This window comes from Sus scrofa, chromosome 1, assembly GCF_000003025.6.
Source record: "Sus scrofa isolate TJ Tabasco breed Duroc chromosome 1, Sscrofa11.1, whole genome shotgun sequence".
NCBI classification, from domain to species: Eukaryota; Metazoa; Chordata; class Mammalia; order Artiodactyla; family Suidae; genus Sus; species Sus scrofa.
Genome location: NC_010443.5, coordinates 33,219,516 through 33,242,177, shown reverse-complemented (window position 1 = coordinate 33,242,177; position 22,662 = coordinate 33,219,516). Strand labels below are relative to the sequence as shown.

General features: G+C 40.6%; 1 protein-coding gene across 13 annotated transcripts in view; it reads left to right on the top strand.

Annotated features, from left to right (window-relative positions):
* Window positions 1–22,662, top strand: part of L3MBTL3 (l(3)mbt-like 3 (Drosophila)) — a 121,183-nt gene that overhangs the window by 77,300 nt on the left and 21,221 nt on the right. For all 13 annotated transcript variants that reach the window (XM_021088384.1, XM_003121202.6, XM_021088410.1 and 10 more), the window contains 2 exons: window positions 615–717; window positions 10,512–10,661. In XM_021088384.1, coding sequence (XP_020944043.1) covers window positions 615–717; window positions 10,512–10,661 — 253 coding nt within the window. The remainder of the gene's footprint in view (window positions 1–614; window positions 718–10,511; window positions 10,662–22,662) is intronic.

The following is a 22,662-nucleotide window of genomic DNA, read 5'->3' as shown; positions in this document are numbered from 1 at the left end:
TCATAAAGAATATTACTACAGAGATGAAAAAGATTTCTAAGACGTGCAGTTAAAGGAAAGGACTCTGGTTGTCCCTTTCATGTGGCAAAATAAAGCAAAACCAAAAACTTAATACGTGTATCTATACAAATATGGGGTTGCTTCTAATACCTAAGAAGGTGACACATTAACATAATTAGTGCCAATGAGGGGTGAAATGTGAGGGGAATGGCTTGAAGGGGGTCTGTAACTGTTCTTCGGTGCCCTGGTGTGGTGGTTGAAGTTTTCGCAGTGTGCGAGTATTCGTATATTAATGATGTTATTTACTTGATCAGAATTTTTTAGAATCATCTCATTATTTCAGATTTAGGTATCTCTGGAATTTTTGACCTTTTGAAAGAGGGTGGGATCAGAGTTTACCGTTTCACTGTCGAAGGTAGTGTGAACAGAGTCCTGGGAAAACCTGTAGAAGTAGAGACTTTAAGCATATTTTTCATTTTTATAGGACTGAGTTCTCTTTCTGTTTATAAGTGTTGATTAAAAAATTAGATTTTTCCTCTGTTCTGATCCAAGACCGTTGACTCATATAACTGTAACTTTTTGCTTTTTTTTTTTTTTTTTTTGCTTTTGAACAGGCCCCTTAGAATTAATGGAGGCCTCAGAACATGGTGGATGCTCAACCCCAGGATGTAAAGGGATTGGCCATTTTAAGAGAGCGAGACACCTGGGCCCTCACAGGTATGTGGTGCTGCCATACACGTGGAAATCCCTCATGTGGTTGGACAGAGGGCGGTGCCTGTCCCACATATGTGGTAGATAATGATTTCCATGTAAACTGAATGCATAGGAACTAATTCTACACTCAGACCCATATGAAATGTGGTTACCATGGTGACCATGTAAAAAGAAGCCCGTATCTGTAGTTAAGTTTTCCTGGGAGAGAATGCATTCGTGATTTAAAATAGATTGACTCCAGCTACTTGGCTTTTCTTGGCAACCTGATTAGTTTTATAGATACCTAACTTCTGAAATTGTTGTTTTGGGTTGACCATTAATAAGGAGAAGAGGGCAGGCCTTGTTGAAAATATTCATTTAGTAAAATATTCTCTGATTGGGTGATAATTTGAATAATGAGAGGTGAGATTCTTGTAGATCAGCAGCAGAGGTCACAAAGGCACAGATATAAACAGACAAACATCAGAATAAGCTGGTCAAAATAAAATGTTTTTCAGTATTATCTCCCTTCTAGGTAACTTAAAAAATAAACCAAATGTATACATTCGAAATTTGATGTGTCATTTAGGCTATTTTGGGTCTTTGTAGATATTTCAAAGTGTTCTGAAATACTAAAAAAATTTGTGACTTCATTGGGATTTTTAGAGGACAAAGGCATCACCTCTTCGTGTATATAATAAAACAATAACTTGTCAGTGTAAGTGTTCTAACTTCATGTTGATTGGGTTGCCCAGTAAGAAAAATGATTCCTTGTTTATTTTGTTGTCACAGGTTGTAAATTTAGATCGTCAGAAATCTGGAGATGGCACTACCTGTTCCTTTAAGAATTAATAGGAATTGCAAAATTGGTGTGATTATTTTATCTTTATGTAGTTTCTTCTTTCTTAAATCTCTGTGACTTCAAATGCTGCTTATTGTCCTTTTGCAACACTCCTGCTGGCTTTTTTTATGGGGTTCAGGGTAAAAGTCTGCACATAGCATTTGCAAAAAGCTACTTAAAAATCCTTTTTTGTGGCTTGTATGTCTATGAACCAAGAGCTACATGATTAATTTAAAGGGAGTTAAAAATCCTGCATCTTACAAGTTACTCAGTATTGGCAAGTGAAGGCATCTGTACTATCTTGAGGCATTACAGTAGTCCTCCCCACCACCTATCCCCACGGGGGTTATGTTCCAGGACCCCTCAGTGGGTGCCTGAAACCTCAGATAGTTCTAAACCCTATGTGTTCTTTGTTTTTTCCTATACACACACATCTATGATAAAGTTTAATTTGTACATTAGGCACAGTAAGAAATTAACAACAATAACTTAAAATAGGACAGTTATAACAATACACTGTAATCAAAGTTATGGGAATGTGGTCGCTCTCTCTCTAAATATCTTATTGTACAAATTTAATGCCTAATTTCCATTTTAACTAAGTGCTTATTACACACTGTGGTCCTAACTTTTGCAGTTTGAGGTGTGACAGCAGAATTACCACAAATTTCTTTTTTTCTCCTGTCCGCAATTTCAGAGAGAAGATTCATTCTTACCACAAATCTTAGCAACTTCAGCATGCGATTTTTCTTTCCTTCTGAAATTAAGAACTGTCACCTTTTCACATAAAGGAAGCACTTTACAGCTTCTCTTTGGCATGTCTGAATTGCCAGTGTCACTACTCTTGCTTTTTGGTGTCATTATTAAGTAAGGCAAGGGTGACTTGAACACAAGCACTGTCATACCAAGACAGTAGGTCTGATAACTGAGGTGGCTGCTAAGTGGCTAATGGGCGGGATGTACTGGGCTCAGGGGTGATTTGCCTCCCAGGTGTGGGTCAGCGTGAGATTTCATCACGCTACTTAGAACGGTGTGCAGTTTAAAGCTTAAGAATTTTTTATTTCTGGAATTTTTGAAAAATATTTTCAGAGCTCAAATGACCTCAGGTAACTGCAACCACAGAAAGCTGGGGGGTGGGGGGGGACTACTACAGTATGAATCCAGATAACTAAATTTCCAGTATGTATTTATAAATTCTTTCAGTGGATCTTCTTGAGCAGCCTTTTTTTTCAATAGCATGTAGGGAGCATTTATTTACTCTCTGTGATGTATTGCCCTAATTGTTTTGCATGTATTGGATAGCCTCCAAGTGACCCTATAATATAAAGCTATATTATCTCTGGTTTTTTTGTTTGTTTTTGGTTTTTGTTTTTTGCCTTTTCTAGGGGCGCTCCCACAGCATATGGAGATTCCCAGGCTAGGGGTTCAATTGGAGCTGTAGCCGCCGGTCTACGCCAGAGCCACAGCAACGCAGGATCCGAGCCGCATCTGCAACCTACACCACAGCTCATGGCAACGCTGGATCCTTAACCCACTGAGCAAGGCCAGGGATCGAACCTGCAACCTCATGGTTCCTAGTCAGATTCGTCAACCTCTGTGCCATGACGGAACTCCGATCTCTGATTTTTGATGAAGCCCCTCCGGCACTGTAGAGGTTTCCTGACTTGCGTTATTGACAGCTGGTGAGGCGGAGCCAAGAAAGGTGCCCAGTCTGTCTCTGCTCCTGACCACTCCCCTCTCACTCACTCTCAGGGCACAGCCTTCAGAGAACTCCAGGGCTCATGCAACTATGCACAGCCGTACATAATTTAATTAAAATACAAGATACAGAATAGTAACTAATATTGAAACTTTCATGCATATCCCTTTCTGCTGTACCACCCCAAGATGTTCACTGAACCAAAGGCAATTTGCTCAAATTATAAAGGACGAGAACAAAGAAATCTTTAGAGTGGGTGAATACCGACATCGTGTTGTTTGGGGTACCATTGCACATTTAACAAAGAATTTATTTTTTGGTCTTCTGGGAAGAAAATCCACTTTACAGGAATGTCCATACTCTCTTTAGGAGGCCTATAGGTCTAAGCAGAGCGGTTTGCCTGTCACAGCAAGGTCTGTGGTGACGGTCCTGCATCCTGCCAGGTGGCCCCAGCCCCTCATTAAGACCACCTTTCCCCACGTGTTCTGTGGACCTCTCAGGGTCTCTCAGCTGGTCTCAACCGTTTCACAAAGTTTCAGTTATTGTCTCTGGAGTATTTTTTCAAAGATGCAAAAAGAAGGGAGAAATCATAGGGAGAATCATGAACAATTTTTAGAGAAATGTGGTAAAAAAAAAATCTTTCAATATAATCAAATCACAGTAGGGAATTAGTCATTGTTTTTTGGACGAAAGTGGAACCAATGGCTTAAGAGACATGCATTGATGAAGAGGTTGGGTTCACTTCCTCGTATCCCATAACCAGCGGGTCTGAGCATAGCTCTGGGGCAGGGGTGTCATCTGAAGAACGAGTGGGCAACATCAGTGCCTGCCCGAGTCCTTGCCTTCCCTTCTTCTCAGCCCTTTTGACTGGCTTTTCTCAGTCTCTCTGAATATGCTGTTCTATTTACAACACTCAGAGCTCTTTATCTGGTGGGATATTAATCCTTCACAGGCACAGCCTGTTTTCCAGTTCCTTGGTGGACTTGGGAGAGAACTGCTGCATCGTGGCTATTCTTTGAAAGGTTCATTTCACTGGCGCTTATTTTTGTCCTTGCCGAGAATACTGGGTTTAGAAAACATAATGAGAAAAATTTCTTTGGATTAATCTGCTGAGAAACTGTGTAAATCAAAATGTGTTTTCTTCTCCTCGCTAACAAGGGAAGTTGCTCTTTTGGCGAGGGTAATCAATTTTCCAAACATGTAAGCAAAAGCCTGTGTTTTGACTAGCATGTGTTGTTAGCTTCTCTGAAAATTACAATAGTTGAATTTGATCTAAGAGGTGTTAAAATAGAACATGTTTTCTCAACAATGAAATTTAAGAAGGTGATGTTTTCACATGTTGAAATAGAAATGATCAGTGAGAGAGTTGGGCGGGGATATGGTGTTCTGATTTTGAGGGGTGCTCGGTAGCCAGCTTACTTAATTCTGTCTCTAGCAAGGCATCATTAGTCTTGGTGGTGTCCTCGTGTTTCCCTTTGTTGATTCATTCATTTGGGCACACGGAGAGGTCCTCATGGGCGGACATGAAAGGAGAACTACAGTTACGTAAACGTAGATGTTCTGCGTACCTAGCGCCTTCAAAAGTAAATCCTTCCTGTGTAAGATTTTACTTTGGTGACATTAAACAAGAAAAGAAAAAAAAATAGTGTTTCCTGCAACCTCTAAAGGATATTTATAAAGCCCATGGAAAGTCTTAAAAATTAGGAACTCTGGATATTCATTCACCTGCAAACTGTGGTCATCATATTAATTCAGCATCCATCCATTTGTGGAAAAAACACTAATTGAGAGCCTACGATGTGCAGATAGAGCCATTGCTTCTAAGGAGGCCAGTGTGGTGTAAACAGATTTGGGGAGAGGCTTGAATGAGTCAGACTTAGAAGCATCAGCTTTTCTTGGGGAAGCAGAGAGCTTTTGTAAGTGAGGCTTTTAATGCTATTGTTTACTTCTGCTTAAGGTCCTCTACACAGTAGGGGTGAAGTGTTATTCCTCTCCTTTCAAATAATAGTCATAGACAAGATTTTTTTTTTTTTTTTTTTTTTTTGGTGGCTTTCTGTGTTCCAGATACTGTTTCAGGACTTAGGTGTTATCTCATTTAATGCTCACAGCAGCCCTCTGAGGCTGGCACTGCTTTAATCTCTGTTTTACGGAAGAGGGAAACAGAGATTTAGAATGCCTAAGAAAGTGCCCAAGATGTGAGAGTGGCAGGACCAGGATTCAGCCCAGACTTTTATGATGCTTCAGTCACTGCTCTTAACCCCTAGGCTCTCATGCAAAACACCGTGGCCAGAGAGAATGTGTGGTTTGTAGGTTCTTGTCTCAATGGAGTGTACGCATGATTATGTGAGCCTTTAGAAAACCAAAGATGTTCAGTTTTAAATAAATGTATTTACAATTTAAAGGGTCACTGGGAGAGCAGCGAACAAGGCAGTCTCACCTTGTCTTTCCACCTTTCTTAATAAGCTGGACCAGTCTTTCTAGGGGAAAACGGTCTCCTTACCGTGGCCAGGGGGACAAGTACTTGCATATAAATATAGCAGAGGTGGAATTACTTGCTAGGAGAACAGTGTGCACCCTGGTGACGTCCCTGCAGCAGAGAGCTGTGGAATTCTGTCTGAATCTGGTCCCCTGCCATCTGAGGAACTGCGTAATGTAGAGGTGTGTGTGTGCCTGTGTACATGCGTGTGCTCAGTTCTAAATAAACATGTGATGAGCCATGCCTTACTTATGCTTCTACTAGTAGATGAGCAATTGGAAATGATCATAAGCCTCAGGAGAACCCACTTTTTCCACGAAAGTTTGACCAGCACTTTGCATTTATCAAGTTTATCACTTTTTAAATTGTATACAAATTTCATAAACTTAAAAAATGAGGACATTGGCCCAGAGAGGTTCAGTACTGCCTCCGTACGGAGTAGCTCCCTGACAGCAGCATCTTGCTAGGAGGTGGTGCTCTCCGACGGGTTTAATTGCACAGATTAGGGATAAGGAAATTCATCCAATATTGCAAGGTACTTTTTGCCAGTGTAATGTAACGGTTAGGAGACAGCCAGAGTTCATACTCTAATGGAGCAATGCTGAGTGAGTTCCTCTTTTTAAAGCCTTAGTGTCTCCATCTACAAAATGAGTATTAGAATAGGAATGACTTCCCAGGGTGGTGCGAGGGGACGAGGCAGTGCAAGTAAAGCATGTGGCCTGGGTAGCACACTCGATCCGTGGTGCTATCTGTTATCATCCTCATTTCACAAATGAGAAAACGGAGTCTCCCAGGCTGTGCTTGCTCATTGCTGAGTCGTGGATAAAGCTGCAGCGCACACTTAGAACCAGGCATTCCCTTCCCTCTGTGCACACTTCACTTGTACTTTGTGGATCTCCTTTTTTTTTTTTTTTTTTTTTTTTTTTTTTAAATCACCTCCCTCTACAGGAACCAGCTGGCTTCCCTCTCTATCCCAGAGTAGTTGTAAGAACAGGAGGTGTGTAAACCTACTTGACTTTTCTCAGGATTCAAAAGAAGAGAAGGCGTTAGTGCATAATCTGTAGCTGATCAGCATGGGTTCCCTTGGTTGATCATCCTGGTCCATTAGTATATCTTTGCCTGGAAGGCTGTGATTGTTTTCCTTACTTCAAGGTGAGAGTTTGACATTTTTTCTGGCCCTGGCAATGCAGGAAAGGGGGGGGTGGTATTTTGTCCCCCAGGTTGTGGCCTGCAGTCCTGCCTTTCTGAGCTACCCATGCTTACATGTGGTAATCTGGGGATTATTCTTCCGTCACTCATTCAACCAGAGATGAAGAGGCCGCCCTCATGGAGCATGTAATATAAACCTTCTAAACTGTAACTGTTCACTGTGGCCTGTCATTGGGACCCAGTCCATCCAGGAATCTGAGTCTTCCCTGAGTTGGGCTGGTGCCTGGGGTTAGGAACAGGTCCCTCATTTTCTTTACTTTCTTCGTGTCTAATAAACTCCAGAGTAAATGTCCAGTTATTCAGCAACGGCAAAGCTAGGTGTTTAACGACGAGTGAAACATTTGATGGTTGCGAGACTCTGAGAAGAGCAGCATACTGCCTGTCAAAAGAAACCAAAAATTTATTTTTTTTTTCCCCTGCTGCCACAAAACTTAAAGAGATAAATTTGCAATAGAAATAGGTACACAATTTGAGCAAGAAAGAATGGAATAAAGAAATGACTGAGATCTGAGCGTTGGTTAACATATTTTCTTTAGCAGAAACAAAGAATCAAGGGCAGGAGGAGGACCTCGTTGTGGTCTTTATTTTATTTTTTTTCAGGGGCAGGAGTTCATTAAAGATAAATCTGGCTTTAAACATGTTTAGTATAAGACAACCCTAGGACATTTATATTTTGCTTGAAATCAAGATAAGTGTCAGGCAGGGCTCTGCCTCCCTCGGGGGAGCCACGGGGTCCCCTTCTTCAAGCCTGTGGGCAGTTTCCTTGTGGGCAGAAGACCCAGACGTAGCCTAGCAGGTGCTCCCGTGTGGGCCTTCCATCACGAGGGGTGCTGTGAAGGTAGGTGGGTCTTGGGCACAGCCTCCGTGGAACAGAGGTTTGTGTGAGATCTGAAAGTGGCTGAGGGTCTGAGAAGATGGCCGAGTGCCGCAGTCCAGCAGCCTCATCCTGTGCAGATGCTTTCAAGGGCAGGGGAGGGGCAGTGCTGGGTGGACCCTGCTTCCTGCCCAAACCTGACTGTCTCGCCTGCCTGCTGAGCTGTCCAGTACTCTTGCCCAAGTTAGAGTTGCTCGTCGTCACTCATATCTGTAAACACTGATGAGTACAAATATCCCATGAAGCACTGGCAGGGTTATCATTCAGAAAGAAACCCATAGTGGTTGGAGATGGGTTTTCCTTCCCATCATTGCTAAATGGGTAAAGTGAAATGAAGTAGTGTCTCCATTCTGAATAGGATGGATACAGTAGTATGCCCATCTTGCTGAGCTCCTTCACTGCTCTCTGACCATGGGCAAGCAGCACGTCTCTTTGGATGCCGGGTAAACATTCCACAGTGCCTGGTGCTGTCCCCAAATCTTTTTCCTCTAGTCATTCTCATCTCAGGGAGGAAGAAGGAAAAAAAAAAAAAAAGGCATCTCTGTTCCCAGCCAGTTCTTCAGATCAAAAACCTTGACTTCCTCCTTTGTATCATTCCGCATCTCCAGTCCATTCACAGGCTCCCTCGGAGGAATTAAAAAAGATACACAATGGACCTCTTTATCCCCATTCCAACCACACAAATTCGAGTCACTATCATGTCTTTACTCTTAAGTAACTTGTCTTCCAATTCCGCTGCCTTGACGTCTTCTCTCCACAAAGCATCCTGAGTGATTGTTCTCAGTTGTAAATCAAACTGTATTATCATTCCCTTATTTGAAGATTCTCCAGTGGCTGTAATTTGAACCTAAACTACAGATATGAACCTAAACTACAGATATGGTGACCATACATACCAACTGGGCCCCACATAAACCTTCCTTGCCTGCTTCTACATCACCTCTTGCCCCTGCTCACTTCACTCCAGCCTAGCTGGTCTGGTTTTCCCCTTGTTTGTAAGACTCCCCATTTCCTGAAATGCCCCTTGGCTGTACTGACAGAGTGGTCCTCTTCCTGACTCTGAGGCCGCTGCTCAGATGCTGCTTCTTCAGCGGTGCCCTTCCTCACCACCCTGTGTCACAGTCCTGAGGGCCTCTTGCATCAGACTCCATGGCTTTTGTCACCTTGTGAGCTTGTTTAATTTATTTGTGTCATCACGCCTTCCTCAGCTCCTAGAATATCAGCTCCATGAGAGCAGAAGGCTTATCTTTTTAGTTTTGATTGTCTTTCCAATGCCTAGAAAGGTAACTAGCACTTAGTGGTTACTTGATAAATACTTGTTGAACAAATGAATGAGATCATTCAAGACTGGAATTAACTAATCATTTTAAACCTTAGTTTGTGGCATCAAAAGCCTTCCTTGTAGTTGTGAAAATTAAGTAAAATACCAAATGTAAAATACTTAGCACAGGGCTCCGTGTATAGTAAATGCTCCATAAATACCACTGGCCGTGGGTTTTGCTATTACCGCGTTAGCATTATCTACATTGATGTTAGCACCAGATCAAATGTTTTTACTCTCCTCTTTTGCATTGATATCAGTATAAAGTAGCATGTAGGTAATGGAAACAAAGATTGTACTTTTGCTCACAAGGTGTGTGATAAATTTTATAGACCGTTATCAGAATCACTTGGGAGCATTTACAAACTCTTCTCTCCTTCTCCGAGAGACGGTGTCCTTAGTGGAGGATGGAAATGCAGTGTTTACACATTTCCCCTGGGTGATTATCAACATTCCCAATATTACCTAAACTGAAGAAAAGACTATGCAAGACGCTAATACAGTTACCGAAGTCCAAACCATTTTTAGATTCCAGGAGGCTTCCTGAAAACCAAGGGGCAAGCTAGGCTGTTAGTTGGATAGATTGGTTATGTATTGAGATGCAAAGCTTGTCCAGTTGTTCTGGAGACTGGAATGCTGCGGTTCAGGCCCAGGAGTGTGCAGACTTAATGTTGAATTAACAATGACCTGGATTCCCTTTGCTTGAATAACAGGAATGATCTCACTAGGAATCCGAGAGACCAACCAGTGTTCGCCAATGGAAGGGAAGTGATGGCTCATTATCCAGGAAAAGGGCCTCTGGTCCCTTTTCTTACTAGGACAGGATTAGCTACAGATCGATATATGTATTTTCTAGGAAATCACGGGTACACATGGACCTGGAGATAGGAACATGGGGTATCCTCCGTTCTTTGGAGGGCAGCAGCTGTTATAAAGGAAATTCAACAGTGTGTGATGGTTCCCGGCCTGGAAGATCGCCTTAGGAAGCAGATCTGCTCCATCGGTCTCTCTCTGTCCCACCTCTGTCACCAGCCCTCCTATGTTAAGCATTTCTCTCTTGGAGCTGATTGTTCCCAGAGAGATGTACAAGCCCTGCCCTTGGACCCCACGGAGGGAATCCTTCAGTGACCATTGCTTTCTTCTGAAGATCACATGAGATTGCTGCTAAAAGTCTTACGCATCAGAGTAAGACTTGAATTAAGATAAAACATTTCATACTCCATGTTTCATCATACATATATACATATGTAAACATACAAATTGAATGTAAACATACACATTGAATGTATTATTCAGTATATTTAGCTCAATTTTTGAATCTTATATTTTATAGCCTGTCATTTTAATCGGAAGACGTAAGTACATACTAATAGGAATGTTCTCTTCTTAATGTTGTAGTGCGGCCAACTGTCCCTATTCAGAAATTAATTTGAATAAAGACCGCATTTTCCCAGACCGCCTAAGTGGTGAGATGCCTCCGGCCAGTCCATCATTTCCAAGAAATAAAAGAGCAGATACCAATGAAATATCTTCATCTCCTGAAATCAGGTAATTAAAGTGATAATATTAGTCTTATTTAGAGATACTGTGGTAGGAAGAGATTTTTTCCTTAGATATTTTATGTTCTGTGGTGCTATCTTCTGGTATAGTATTGAAAATGCACCTGATATTTAATGTGAATCATGGTGAGGATGAGTACTTGGATTTAAAAACTTAGGCAGACAGTATAACAGTGTCCTCGTTCATCTTTCAGTTGAACTTGATTGATGTCACAAATTTGGAAATCCCAGTCTTTTTATTTCATGCCAGCTCATATTTCTGAATGAATCGATTACTATTTATATAGAACCATCCTTTATAAGAAAAATGGTAGACTCCCTGTGAAGAATGGACATTATTTCTCTTTAGTATTCATCATATGGCAAGTACTTGCATCTGCATTATTCCACTTAATTATCAGGATAGCTGTTGTACTATATGCTCAGCCATTTGGTTGGGATTTCACTCGTAGAGTGGAGTTAGACTCTTTTAACCTCTGTGCATTAAGAACCAGTGTGTCTTTAAGCAAGTGGTCCGTGCCCTTATGTTAACAGAAGATTCTACTAAAAGAAAGCAGATGAATAGGAAGATGATCCTTAGCACTTAGGTTTGGGGGCTTTCATCTATGGAGTGCTTTTAAAAATGATGGCAATATAGTTCTTTGATTATTTAATATTTTATAACTTCTCTTATGGATGACCTAAGTGCACATTTGAATTAATAAATCTGATTCTCAGTTCACAGCAATAGTATTGGGGAAATGGCATTTTTTTCTTTCTGCTCTTTAAATTTTTTATAAAGTATAGTTGATTTACAATGTTGTGCCAATTTCTGCTGTACAGTAAAGTGACTCAGCCATATATATATATATATATACACACACACACACACACACACTTTCTTTTTTAAATGTTGTTTTCCATCGTGGTCAGAGTAATGGCATTTAAAGTATCAAAGTCCTTATCAAAATATCCTCATTGAAAGCGTCAGTATCTTATCCAGTTTTGCTCTGTAGATGGGCGAGAGCTGTGACTTCTTTATCGAAAAACAGTGGTGATTTTTTTTTTATATTTAAAACCATGACTAATCATTAACATAAATTTGTTTATCCATCTCAGTGCACTATAATGAGGGCATATCATTTGAGGAAATTTGAGACAAGCAAAAGTACTAATTTGCAGAGTTCCCATCGTGGCTCAGTGGTTAACGAATCCAACTAGGAACCATGAGGTTGTGGGTTCAATCCCTGGCCTCACTCAGTGGGTTAAGGATCTGGCGTTACCATGAGCTGTGGTGTGGGTCGCAGACATGGCTTGGATCCCGAGTTGCTGTGGCTCTGGTGTAGGTCGGCGGCTACAACTCTGATTGGACCCCTAGCCTGGGAACCTCCATATGCCGTGGGTGCGGTCCTAGAAAAGGCAAAAAAAAAAAAAAAAAAAAGGTACTAATTTGCACAGTAATAACTACAGAGCTCATTGACTTACAAGAGAGAAGGATACCTAAAGTTTAGATTTCAAAAGCCAAGATACGCTTTCAGGGTAAGGGGGAGTTATTGTTGTTGTTTTGCTTTTTTAGGGCTGTCCTTGTGGCATATGGAGGTTCCCAAGCTAGGGGTTGAATCCGAGTTACAGCTGATGCCCAAGCCACAGCCACAGACAGCAACACAGAATACGAGATGTGTCTGTGACCTACCCCACACCTCACAGCAACGCCCGATCCTTAAGCCATTGAGCAAGCGCAGGGATTGAACCTGCATCCTCATGGATACTAGTTGGGTTTATAACCCACTGAGCCACAACAAGAACTGCCAAAAGCCAAGATATTGTTTATAGTTTTAACAGAATAGTCTGAAGCACTGCCAGGTTTATCTGAAAGGCTTTTCATTAACTTTGTGGGCTCTGGGCTGGATACCTGGGGTTAGTTTCCTCATAGCAGAAAGAATTGGTTGTTTTAGATGATTGGTGGAGGGGATCCTTTTAAGCTCAAAGTCCTTGTGAGAAAAGATTAATAGTTTTCCCTTGGGTTCTATTGAGGTATAATTGACATACAGCACTGTGTAAGTTTCAGGTGCCCAGGATAACCACTTGACTTACCTATATCATTGTGAAATGATTACCACAGTAAATTTAGTTAACATCCATCACCTCAAATAGATCCAAGAGAAAGAAGAAAAAAATGTTTTTTTCCTTGCGATGAGCACTTTTAGGATCTGCTCTTAGCAACTTTCAAATATACCATCTAGCAGTGTTAACCATAGTCATATGCTGTACATCTTGTGTACTTATTTGTTTTACAAATGGAAGTTGGTACCTTTTGGCCACTTTGCTCCAATTCCTCTGCTCTCCTCCCCTGCCTCTGGTAACCACAAGTCTGATCTCTAGAAAAGAGTAGTTTTTACAGAGGATCTCACCATTCCAGTGATCTGTCTTCTGTGAGGGTATAATCATGGTTCTTCACATCCTCACCTGTGATTCAGGAGACAGTCTCAGACATCTTAAGGTTTCGGTAGTAACCCATTGCACATGATTGATAGCTAAATATTTTTTGCATTATATAGATTTTTAGTCCATGTTATCTTCTGATTCAGTGAATTCTACCTGTCATTACTTCTCCGTGAATTCATACTTACACTTATTTTTATCAAAGTTTAATTTCTTCGGAGTTCCCGTCATGGCTCAGTGGTAATGAATCCGACTAGGAACCACGAGGTTGCAGGTTCGATCCTGGCCTTGCTCAGTGGGTTAAGGATCTGGCATTGCCGTGAGCTGTGGTGTAGGTTGCAGATGCGGCTCGGATCCCACGTTGCTGTGGCTTTGGCGTAGGCTGGCGGCTGCAGCTCCCATCTGACCCCTAGCCTGGGAACCTCCATATGCCGCGGAAGAGGCCCAAGAAATGGCAAAAAGACCAAAAAAAAAAAAAAAAAAAAAAAAATTTAATCAAGTGGTAGGCCTTCATTCTAGGGTGCCAGGATTTAGTAAATGACCATTACATGATTGACTATTTTAAAGACTTTGTTCATCTTTTTCTTCATCTTCAGCTTTCCAGATTTACTATTTTTATCTTATTTATTTATTACCAGTTTGTTTGTTTGTTTATTTATTGTGAAGCTAGCAGTAACCTGAGAGATTTGATTAGCTATATGTTGTCAAAGGAAACAGAGGGAGACAATCCCTAATGATCCCTATATTTTTAAGGTGAACATTTTTGATCAAGATTTTTTCACTTTACTTTTTATGATGCTATTTTAAATAAATAAGTACAGATATATGATATATGCTTACTTCATTATGCATAGAAATGAGATTTCCAGAAGAGCCACTATAACATAGATTTATTTACTCTTTTAAAGATAAATTTTATTCTTTAAAAATTTATTTTGGCAACACCCAACTAGTGGAAGTTCCCAGACCAGGGATCAAAACCACACCACAGCAGCGACCTGGGCTGCTGCAGTGACAATGCCAGATCCTTAACCTGTTGCACCATAAGAGAGCTCCCTATTCTTTAAAATTTTTAAAAACTGGCTTCCAGATTATTTTTTTCTCTATGCAGTCATTAGCTCTGACAATCAAAATGGCACATGGCATCTTAGACATATATAATTATGAGGTGGCAACATAGCAGGTGTTAACAAAGATTATAAACAAAGAAGTGTATCTTATGGCTTGAGGATGGTTGATTTAAAGTAGAATTGACAGGACAGAAATTCCCTGGCGTCTTTGCTGTAAGTGAATCTGTATGAACATATTTAATTATTTTTTTAATCTTTAAAAGCAGATATAAACCTTTTTGATCAACCAATTCTTTCACCTGGACTTAAGATTGAACTGGTGAGCTATGCAAAACTCTGAGAACGGTGGCTAATTATTAATAAGCCCTCAGTAAATGTTAGTTTTTATTGGTGTGGTAGCAAGAGGAATAGGTTGCTTATTTGTTTCATAGTATTTCTTTTATGCCAGAAGAGCAAAATAAAAGGGTGTGTCATTTTTTAATTAATATTCCTAGGTTAACTTTGAATAGAGCACTCAAATAAGATGATTCTCATAAAATCATATTACATTCTCTTTTCCCATAATTATTGCTTATGTGGGTGGAGTTTCCCAGTCGGGTTTAAACACATTTCCTTTCCATCCTTCTTAATAATTTGCTAAAAATTGGTCACCAGCCTCTACTTTAAAAAAAAAAAAAAACATTTGGCACAGCAAGAGACCACTTTCACCGCCAGAAGCAGACCTTGAGACAGAGATTTGATGGCAGGTGGTTTACTTGGGAGGGAGGGAAACACCAGTGGGGAGGTGAGGTGGTGAGGCCGAAGGGCAGACAGCCAATAAAAGCATCACTGTCACCCCGGCTACCACTGTAGGCGGCGGGAACACAGTCCTGCGGGAGCACTCCCGGAGACTGGGTAAAACATACGTCTCAGAGTTTTCCCACCATAGGGATGAAGGAGCTGAGCTGTTTAAAGGCCAGTTCCCTCTGGTCGTAGAGTGAGGCTGCTGGGGTGGGAGAACGTGTAGTTGCACAGCACCTCCCCTGTTGCCCAGCAGGCAGAGCAGCCAGAGCCAGGTTAATCCCGCAGGAAGGCAGAGAGTGAGACAGGTAAGAGTCAGCTGCCAGCGGCCAGGGTACACGGGCCAGGCCCTGCCAGCGACTGCTGTGCCATCGCATCATCACCCGTTTCAAATGCCAGCCGGTAACATAATGACGTCACACATACACCAGCGTTGCTTTCGATCTGGGAACAGACATAGTAGGGCCAGATAAACTAACAGTGCGAGGAACATAGGTATCCTTCATACACCGCTAATGGTATTTGAAGGGCCAGTTCACAGGCCACCTGCTCGGCAGAGACCCATAGGCAACTGGTGTTCCATGAAAGTACTTCCCAAACCTGCCTCCACCTCTGACTCCCTGGCATCTCTAACATTCAGATTTGGGGGCCCTGCCCAGCCGCCAGAATCTTGCAGGCTAGAGCCTAGGAGTCTGCATTTTAAAATTTCATTTGGGAGGGTATCTCCCAGCTTAAAATGTTCAGTGACTTCCCATTACTCTTGGAGTTACGACCTGAATTCTGAATGTGGCCTAATCAGTGCTGTCTGGCTCTGCCTAACTCCAGCTCTCGCCACCAGGCTGGTTTTAGCCAACCTTCAGCCACCTTGGTTCTCAAACCCTCTTTTTTCTGCCTCGAACCCCCATCCCTATTCTCCCCTAGGACGTCTCACCTCAGGTAACTCTCATTTCCTCATGGGAGCTTTATCTGTTCCTCCAGACTGTGGACCTGGTTCCTCATTACGTGCTTCCGTGTCACGCATCCCAGCTCCATAGACAGTTCTGTGTAAATACCTCCCCCGGGTCTGTGAACCTGGCTTGATGATAAGCTGCATGAGCGCAGAGGCACGTCTTCTCTTCTTCTCTGATTCTCTGAGATGCACACGGTGAGGATGCAAGGCCACCATGAATCATCCACCAACCTTCAAAGGAGATGTCTCAGTTATGTCACCTAAGAGCCAAGCACTGCATAACCTTCTTTTTATTCCAGTGAAACGTTCTACTTTCTCATCTTTGTAAAATCCCCACATGTGATATTAAGGAGTGATTATTAAATGAGATAAATCCCCTAAACACATACTTGCACTTTTATAAATTGGGGCATTGTTTCCCAGACTGTTATCTAACTATTTGCCCACATAGAAATTGCCACAAGATGACATTTCTCTGTGACACAGTGAGAAAGTGGTTATGACTGCCTCTGGGTGACTAGATGGGGCCCTGGCTCTTGACAGGGCTACAGGCAACACTATCTCGGAGAACTTGTACCCAAGGGTCAGGGCATCCAGCTGGGATGCTCTGCCCCCCATTAAGAAGGTGCTACCTTGAGTCCCTTTGTAGGTGTGCTGAATGTTTGGATCTGTTTTCCTACCAAGACTTGTCAAATGGGTGGTCAGGTGATGAGTGAATTCTCAGTGTGTGTTTAGCTAGAAATGTTAGGATGTAATCCTTTCCCATTTATCTGTTCATTCATCAGATGCATAAGGAGTCTCTTGTGTTGTGTCCAGAGCTTTCAGTGAGATGTTTTCCTTACTTGAAAGAGCAGCAGCTCATCTCTGCCCTCACAGTGTTCCTGGCAGCAAGCTGGGACTCTACCAATCAGGGGAAGAGCTTTTCCTGGGGACTGATAACCTTTTAAACAGGCACTTTCAGGTGAAGGATGCAAGTCATCTATAAAGCAGGCTCTGAGAATCACTGAATATAAGGGCCTTTTTCCAGAGTAATAGTTGACAGTGTAATACCAAATGGAGAACGGCAGTGTGTATCCTACATAGCCTTGTTCTCATGAAATCTATTCTACAGCTGTTTGTAATTGTGTTTCTAAATTAGGTACTATTTCTATTAAAAAATCACATAATGTTTTAAGCTTCCATGTTGTTTAAGCCTGCTTAGCCATAACCACAGAAACACAGTGAAGCATTTCAAAAATACCTGCTAATGCTTGTATTACCTTGCAAAGCAAATGTCCATTACTAACCTAAATCCAATGAAAAAATCAAATCAGCTCTTCAGACTCCATTAAAGTGACTTTTCAAGTTGTAGATCCAGTGTTTCTACTTGAACATTATGTAGAGCAATTGTAGGAATTGTAGCTTCCATCCGATTTGTATATTTAGGATGAATCAGATTTGCCCATCTGTACCCATAAGAAGGGCTCGATGAAACAGATGGGAATACAAGCTAACATAAAATATGGAAGTATAAGCATACATACATCTCTTTACTTTGCAAAACTGTAATATCAAGTGGAGTAAAATTAATTCAGAGCCGAAAGTTCTAAAATATTACAATAGTTAATTAGGAATCTTCAGAAACTTTGTTTTGCTTCCTGAGGTTCTCTAGTCCTGAGGGCTTGGCGTTGACACGTACAGAAAGTGCCTTTAATGACTGGGCATTCCCTGGCTGTTGGAAAGCCTCGTCCACCTTTTGGTTGACAGGCTGCCAGATATGGATTAGGAACTGCAGAAGTTTTCAGATAGTCCAACTCTTAGGAATCGGAGTCCTCTATGCAGTTGTTTGTGTGCGCCAGGGAGAAGCTGGGTTTTAGTTAGAACATGGTCCTGATGCCAACCGCTGTGACACCAAGGCAACCATTCAGAATATAAGGAAGAGATGACTCTGTTATTGTTGATGCCTGGGAAGTTGTTAGAGCAGTACTGTAACAGGGTTTTTATTTTATCTCCTCAATAGCACGTATTCCTGACTCTGGAGACTCTTTTATATATGTAGTGGAAAAGCAATGACAGCTGTTCCCTTTTCTATGAAAGCAATGCAGTCCTGCTTTTCTTATGATCCATCATCTTTATTTCCCCAATTTCACCTTATTGGTTAGGACTTTTTGTTTCATAAGAGAATCAGTTACGTAGCTTCTGAGTCCGTTTTATTGGGGGTTTCTTTGGCGTCTTGATAATATCAGCTGTGTTCAGTCATAATCCTTTCTTCACAAACGTATGTTCTTATGCTAAGTTCTAATTTAATAGCTTTATTAATCAAAATGCTTTATTTATAGGCATTAGATAAATAGTAAACTATATTTACCTCTGCTGGGGGGTATTTATGAAAGTACTATTAAAACTGTTGCTAGTATATTGCCTCAAAAGAAATATAATTTTAAAAATTCTATTTGAATATTAACTGTAGACATGAAAGTTTTAATCCTACTGGGTTTATTTGTCATCTTTTCCAAATCTCTTTGAAGATGGTGACCTCCTTTTCCCAAAGCTACCAAGCATAGTCTCCTCATTTATAGGAGGCATTCTGGAGACAATTCAAGCACTTTTTTACAGTTCCTTTGACATAGCACCTTGAGATCTTATTCTCTGATTTTTTACCTGTGAGTGACCTCAGCCCAGAAATTTATATTAAATGCTGAGAGCATGCAAAGAGATATCCTTTTGATGTTCAAACCCTACTTTTTTTTTTTTTTTTTTAACAGATCTTACTACATTCACTGTGTCCCCAGCTGTTCCTGGGGAAGGCAGGTACTTTACAACCCTAACAAAGCCCATATGAGATTAGAAGAACCTATCCCAGAAAGAGAAGGATGGTGTTGTTTTAAGGTACAAGCCAGGCCAAACTCAAGCTAGACTTAGGTGGCTGGAATCCCTGAATCGAAGCAAAATAATTAATTATTTCATTTTTTTTCCACATTATTTTTGACACACTGATGACTGATTGAAATAGAGGTAGCTAGGGCTTGGATTGTTTTTAAATGAAAAATAAACAAACTTGAAGAGATACAGCTGTTTGTATTCAAGTGCTACCCTGTTACTATGTATTTACTCTTCTGATGTTTGTTTCACTAATATTTACCGCAAAGTATAATTAGAGTAAGATAGTAAGACATCTAAAGCATGACACATAATTACAGAGAAAAAGGGAATGCTGACTCAGAAAGAAAACATTTTTTTCCACTTGAGTGGATTCCACTGTCTTAATTAAAAGCCGAAAGAGTATTCTTGAGTCAGATTTTAGCTATGATTATATTTCAATTTGGGCTAGAGAAATGTTGAAATAAATTTGTTCTTGAGAATTCTAACATCCCAAGAGGCATTTCTCTATTCCACGTGCTTCTCTAGGTGCTTTTACCTGTGTTAGATCATTGACTCCTCCTAATGCCTTATGTGGAGTAGGTGCTATTATTACATCCCCATTCTACAAACAGAACCACTCTTGGTTTCAGATTATACAGCTAATAAGTTGCAGACCTGAGTTATAACATAGGCACTGACTGTAGGCTTGTAATCATCACTCTATAAAAGCTATTCCAAAACTTGAGGAAAACAGCTTACTTAAAGAAAACAGATGTCAGTAAATAATTTTACCCTAAAATACAAGTAATTCTTAAATAGTAGTAGTTACCATTTATCATGCTCCTGCTTATGTGTGTGGCTGTGTGCTAAGCACTTTCTATACCTTATTTTACTGAGCCCTCGAAATAAATGCCTGTGAGGTAGAGTTATTATCCTTGCTTTGCAGATGATGCAGCTGAGAATTAGGGACTTTCAGTGACTTGCTGGAGGTCACAGAGAACTAGTAAGTTGCAGAGCTGAAATTTGAACCAGGTCTGTTCACTTCCAAAGACCATTCATACAACCCCTGCTGGGCTGCTTTCTCCATGTTATGTTTCACTGTACCCATGCCTCATCAGCCTGTACCCCCTTCCTAGAAGAAGTTGTTGGTAATGAAGTATATTGATCAAGAGGAGAAGATAGAGTACTTTTTAAGTAAAAAGGAGATAAAGGAGTTTGTAAGTTAAGACAATAAAGGAGTTCCGAAGTTTTTAAGAACAAAGTTGTAATTAAAATACAGCATAAAGTATGTGTATATACATGTATGAATCACTTTGCTGCATAGCAGAAATTAACATTATAAATCAACTATATTTCAATTAAGGAATATAATGTAAAAATACTTTTGGTTGTCATTTTTTAAAAACAAAATCTGTCACGAAGCATATCTTGTACTGTGTTCTCGAGTGCATTATAATATTAATAGTTTTGACATTCTGATATAAGATTGGGAAATCAAAATCTTAGATAAAGCATTCATTTGAGCATAGAGAAAGAAATCCATCACAGTACTTACAAGATTTCTAACCTTATGGGTGAGAGAAATGTTGGCTGTCCAGTTGAGAAAGCAGTTTTTATTTTAAATAAAATATAAAACAAGAATATTAGTCAGATTCTTCATTCCTGACCTTATCAATAAAAGATAGTTTGAAAATAAGATTATGGCACAACACAGAAAATTCCCTTAAGTCCTTGTAACAAGGATATGTACTGTCTCCTGGAAAAGCAAAAAAATAGTAATTGAATCTAATTATGGATTTTGGTGTCAGTAAGACCTGGTGCTGTATTTGCCCTGAAAATTGGAATCAACCTCTTTAAGTTTCAGTGAATATAACAACAGAAACTTCTTCCAGTGATGCAATATTGGACATGTAAAGAGCTCAGCCCATCTTTGATGCATCGTGTGTTCTTAAGTATGTTAATTTTTCTTCTTGTTACTTCTTGTTAATACTGCTTCTATATTTCTTGATGTGCTTGATCAGGATTCTGTTTCCTTCAGTGGTTCTTTTCATAATGCCTATGCCAGGTTTTTTGTTCGTTTGGTTTTTTGTTTTTTGTTTTTTGTTTTTATTTATTTATTTATTTATTTATTTTTTGTCTTTTGTCTTTTGTTGTTGTTGTTGTTGTTGCTAATTCTTGGGCCGCTCCCGCGGCATATGGAGGTTCCCAGGCTAGGGGTTGAATCGGAGCTGTAGCCACCGGCCTATGCCAGAGCCACAGCAACACGGGATCCGAGCTGCATCTGCAATCTACACCACAGCTCACGGCAATGCCGGATCGTTAACCCACTGAGCAAGGGCAGGGACCGAACCCGCAACCTCATGGTTCCTAGTCGGATTCGTTAACCACTGCGCCACGACGGGAACTCCGGTTTTTTGTTTTTTAATGGTTGCACTCATGGCACTTGGAAGTTCCCAGGCCAGGAATTGAATCCAAACCACAGCTGCGACCTATGCTGCAGCAATGCCAGATCCTTTAACTCACTGCATCGGGCTGGGGATTGAATCCTTACCTCCACATGACCCGAGCCGCTGCAGTCAGATTCTTAACTCCTTGCACCACAGCAGGAGCTCCTAAATGGGCTAATTTTTAAAAATGGAGTTAAACTCCAGGAGTTTATGAGCCACTCACATATATCAGGCTAGGAAGCTGATGGATGGCTATAGGGCTTTCCTTGAAGGCATTTGCTTTTACAAGGCAGAGAGGGATGGTGGACCAAGTGCCAGCTTTGGGGTCTCACACACCTGGGTGGGAATCCTGATGCTTGCACCTGAGCCGCTACGGTCAGATTCTTAAGCCACTGCACCACAGCAGGAACTCCCAAAATACCTGTTCTGATGGACTGCTCAGAACTGACCCTACTCTCTCCTACCCCGTTAACCCTCCAGCTAAAGGGAGCATCACACAGGACCCAAAGGGGCTTAGTCACTTTTAATTTTAAGGAGTTCGCAGAATCAGTATATTAATTGGAAATAAAACATTCAATAAACGTTTCTTGTGGAGTCCTGTATCGGAGTTGTGTTCAGTGAAGATGAATATCCATGTTTGTGTATTCCCATGTTTATGTGGGTTAAATTTAATGAAACACCATGACTTAGGTATGGAAAGTGAAACGTGCTTATGCCTTTATAATGAAGCAACATAAATAATATAAGAGCAGAAAGCTTCTATTTTGTTTCTCTTTGGGGATGGGTTATGGCAGATTCAGCCATGAAGAAACTTTTTGGGTCAAAGGTCTTATTTTCCTTTTCTGTCTCTGTTCTGCCTAGAAAATGGTCCTTTTCTTACATTTCGTAAAGTAAGTCGTTGGCGTTGTATTTGGGCCTAAGAATACAAAAGAACTTTCCTTATGCTTGGGTCAGATAGCTTTAGTGAAGTTTAAAGGAACATATAATATGCTTTATTAAAACCACAAAAATGTAACTTTAATTATCAATAGACAGTTTCAATCATGAAATCTGAAATATACAGAAAATTCTAATAATTTTAACCTTTGTCTCCATTTGGCTTTTTGTTGTTTTGTTATTGTTGTTTCTGGTTTTTTTGTGGGGTTTTTTGACCATTCACTAAGGCTTTTAGGGAAACCCACATTGACTAATTGGGAATGTATTTTCATTGACTCAGTGAAATGCCAATTTTAAGTTATAGCAATATAATGTGTGATTATTTCTAATAAATATTAATACAGCCATCCACAAAAAACTTTTCTGTGGCCACAGTACTTATTGGGATAGATTTGTGGACTCAATAAAATTTATTATTGCCAATTAAACATGAAACAAGTTTGGAAGATCACAGAAGGTAATTTGAGCAAAAGTAAGCTGATTTTAACATGTAATTACCAAGTCTAACTTCAGCACTATTTTTACAGAGAAGACAGTTTTCTATTA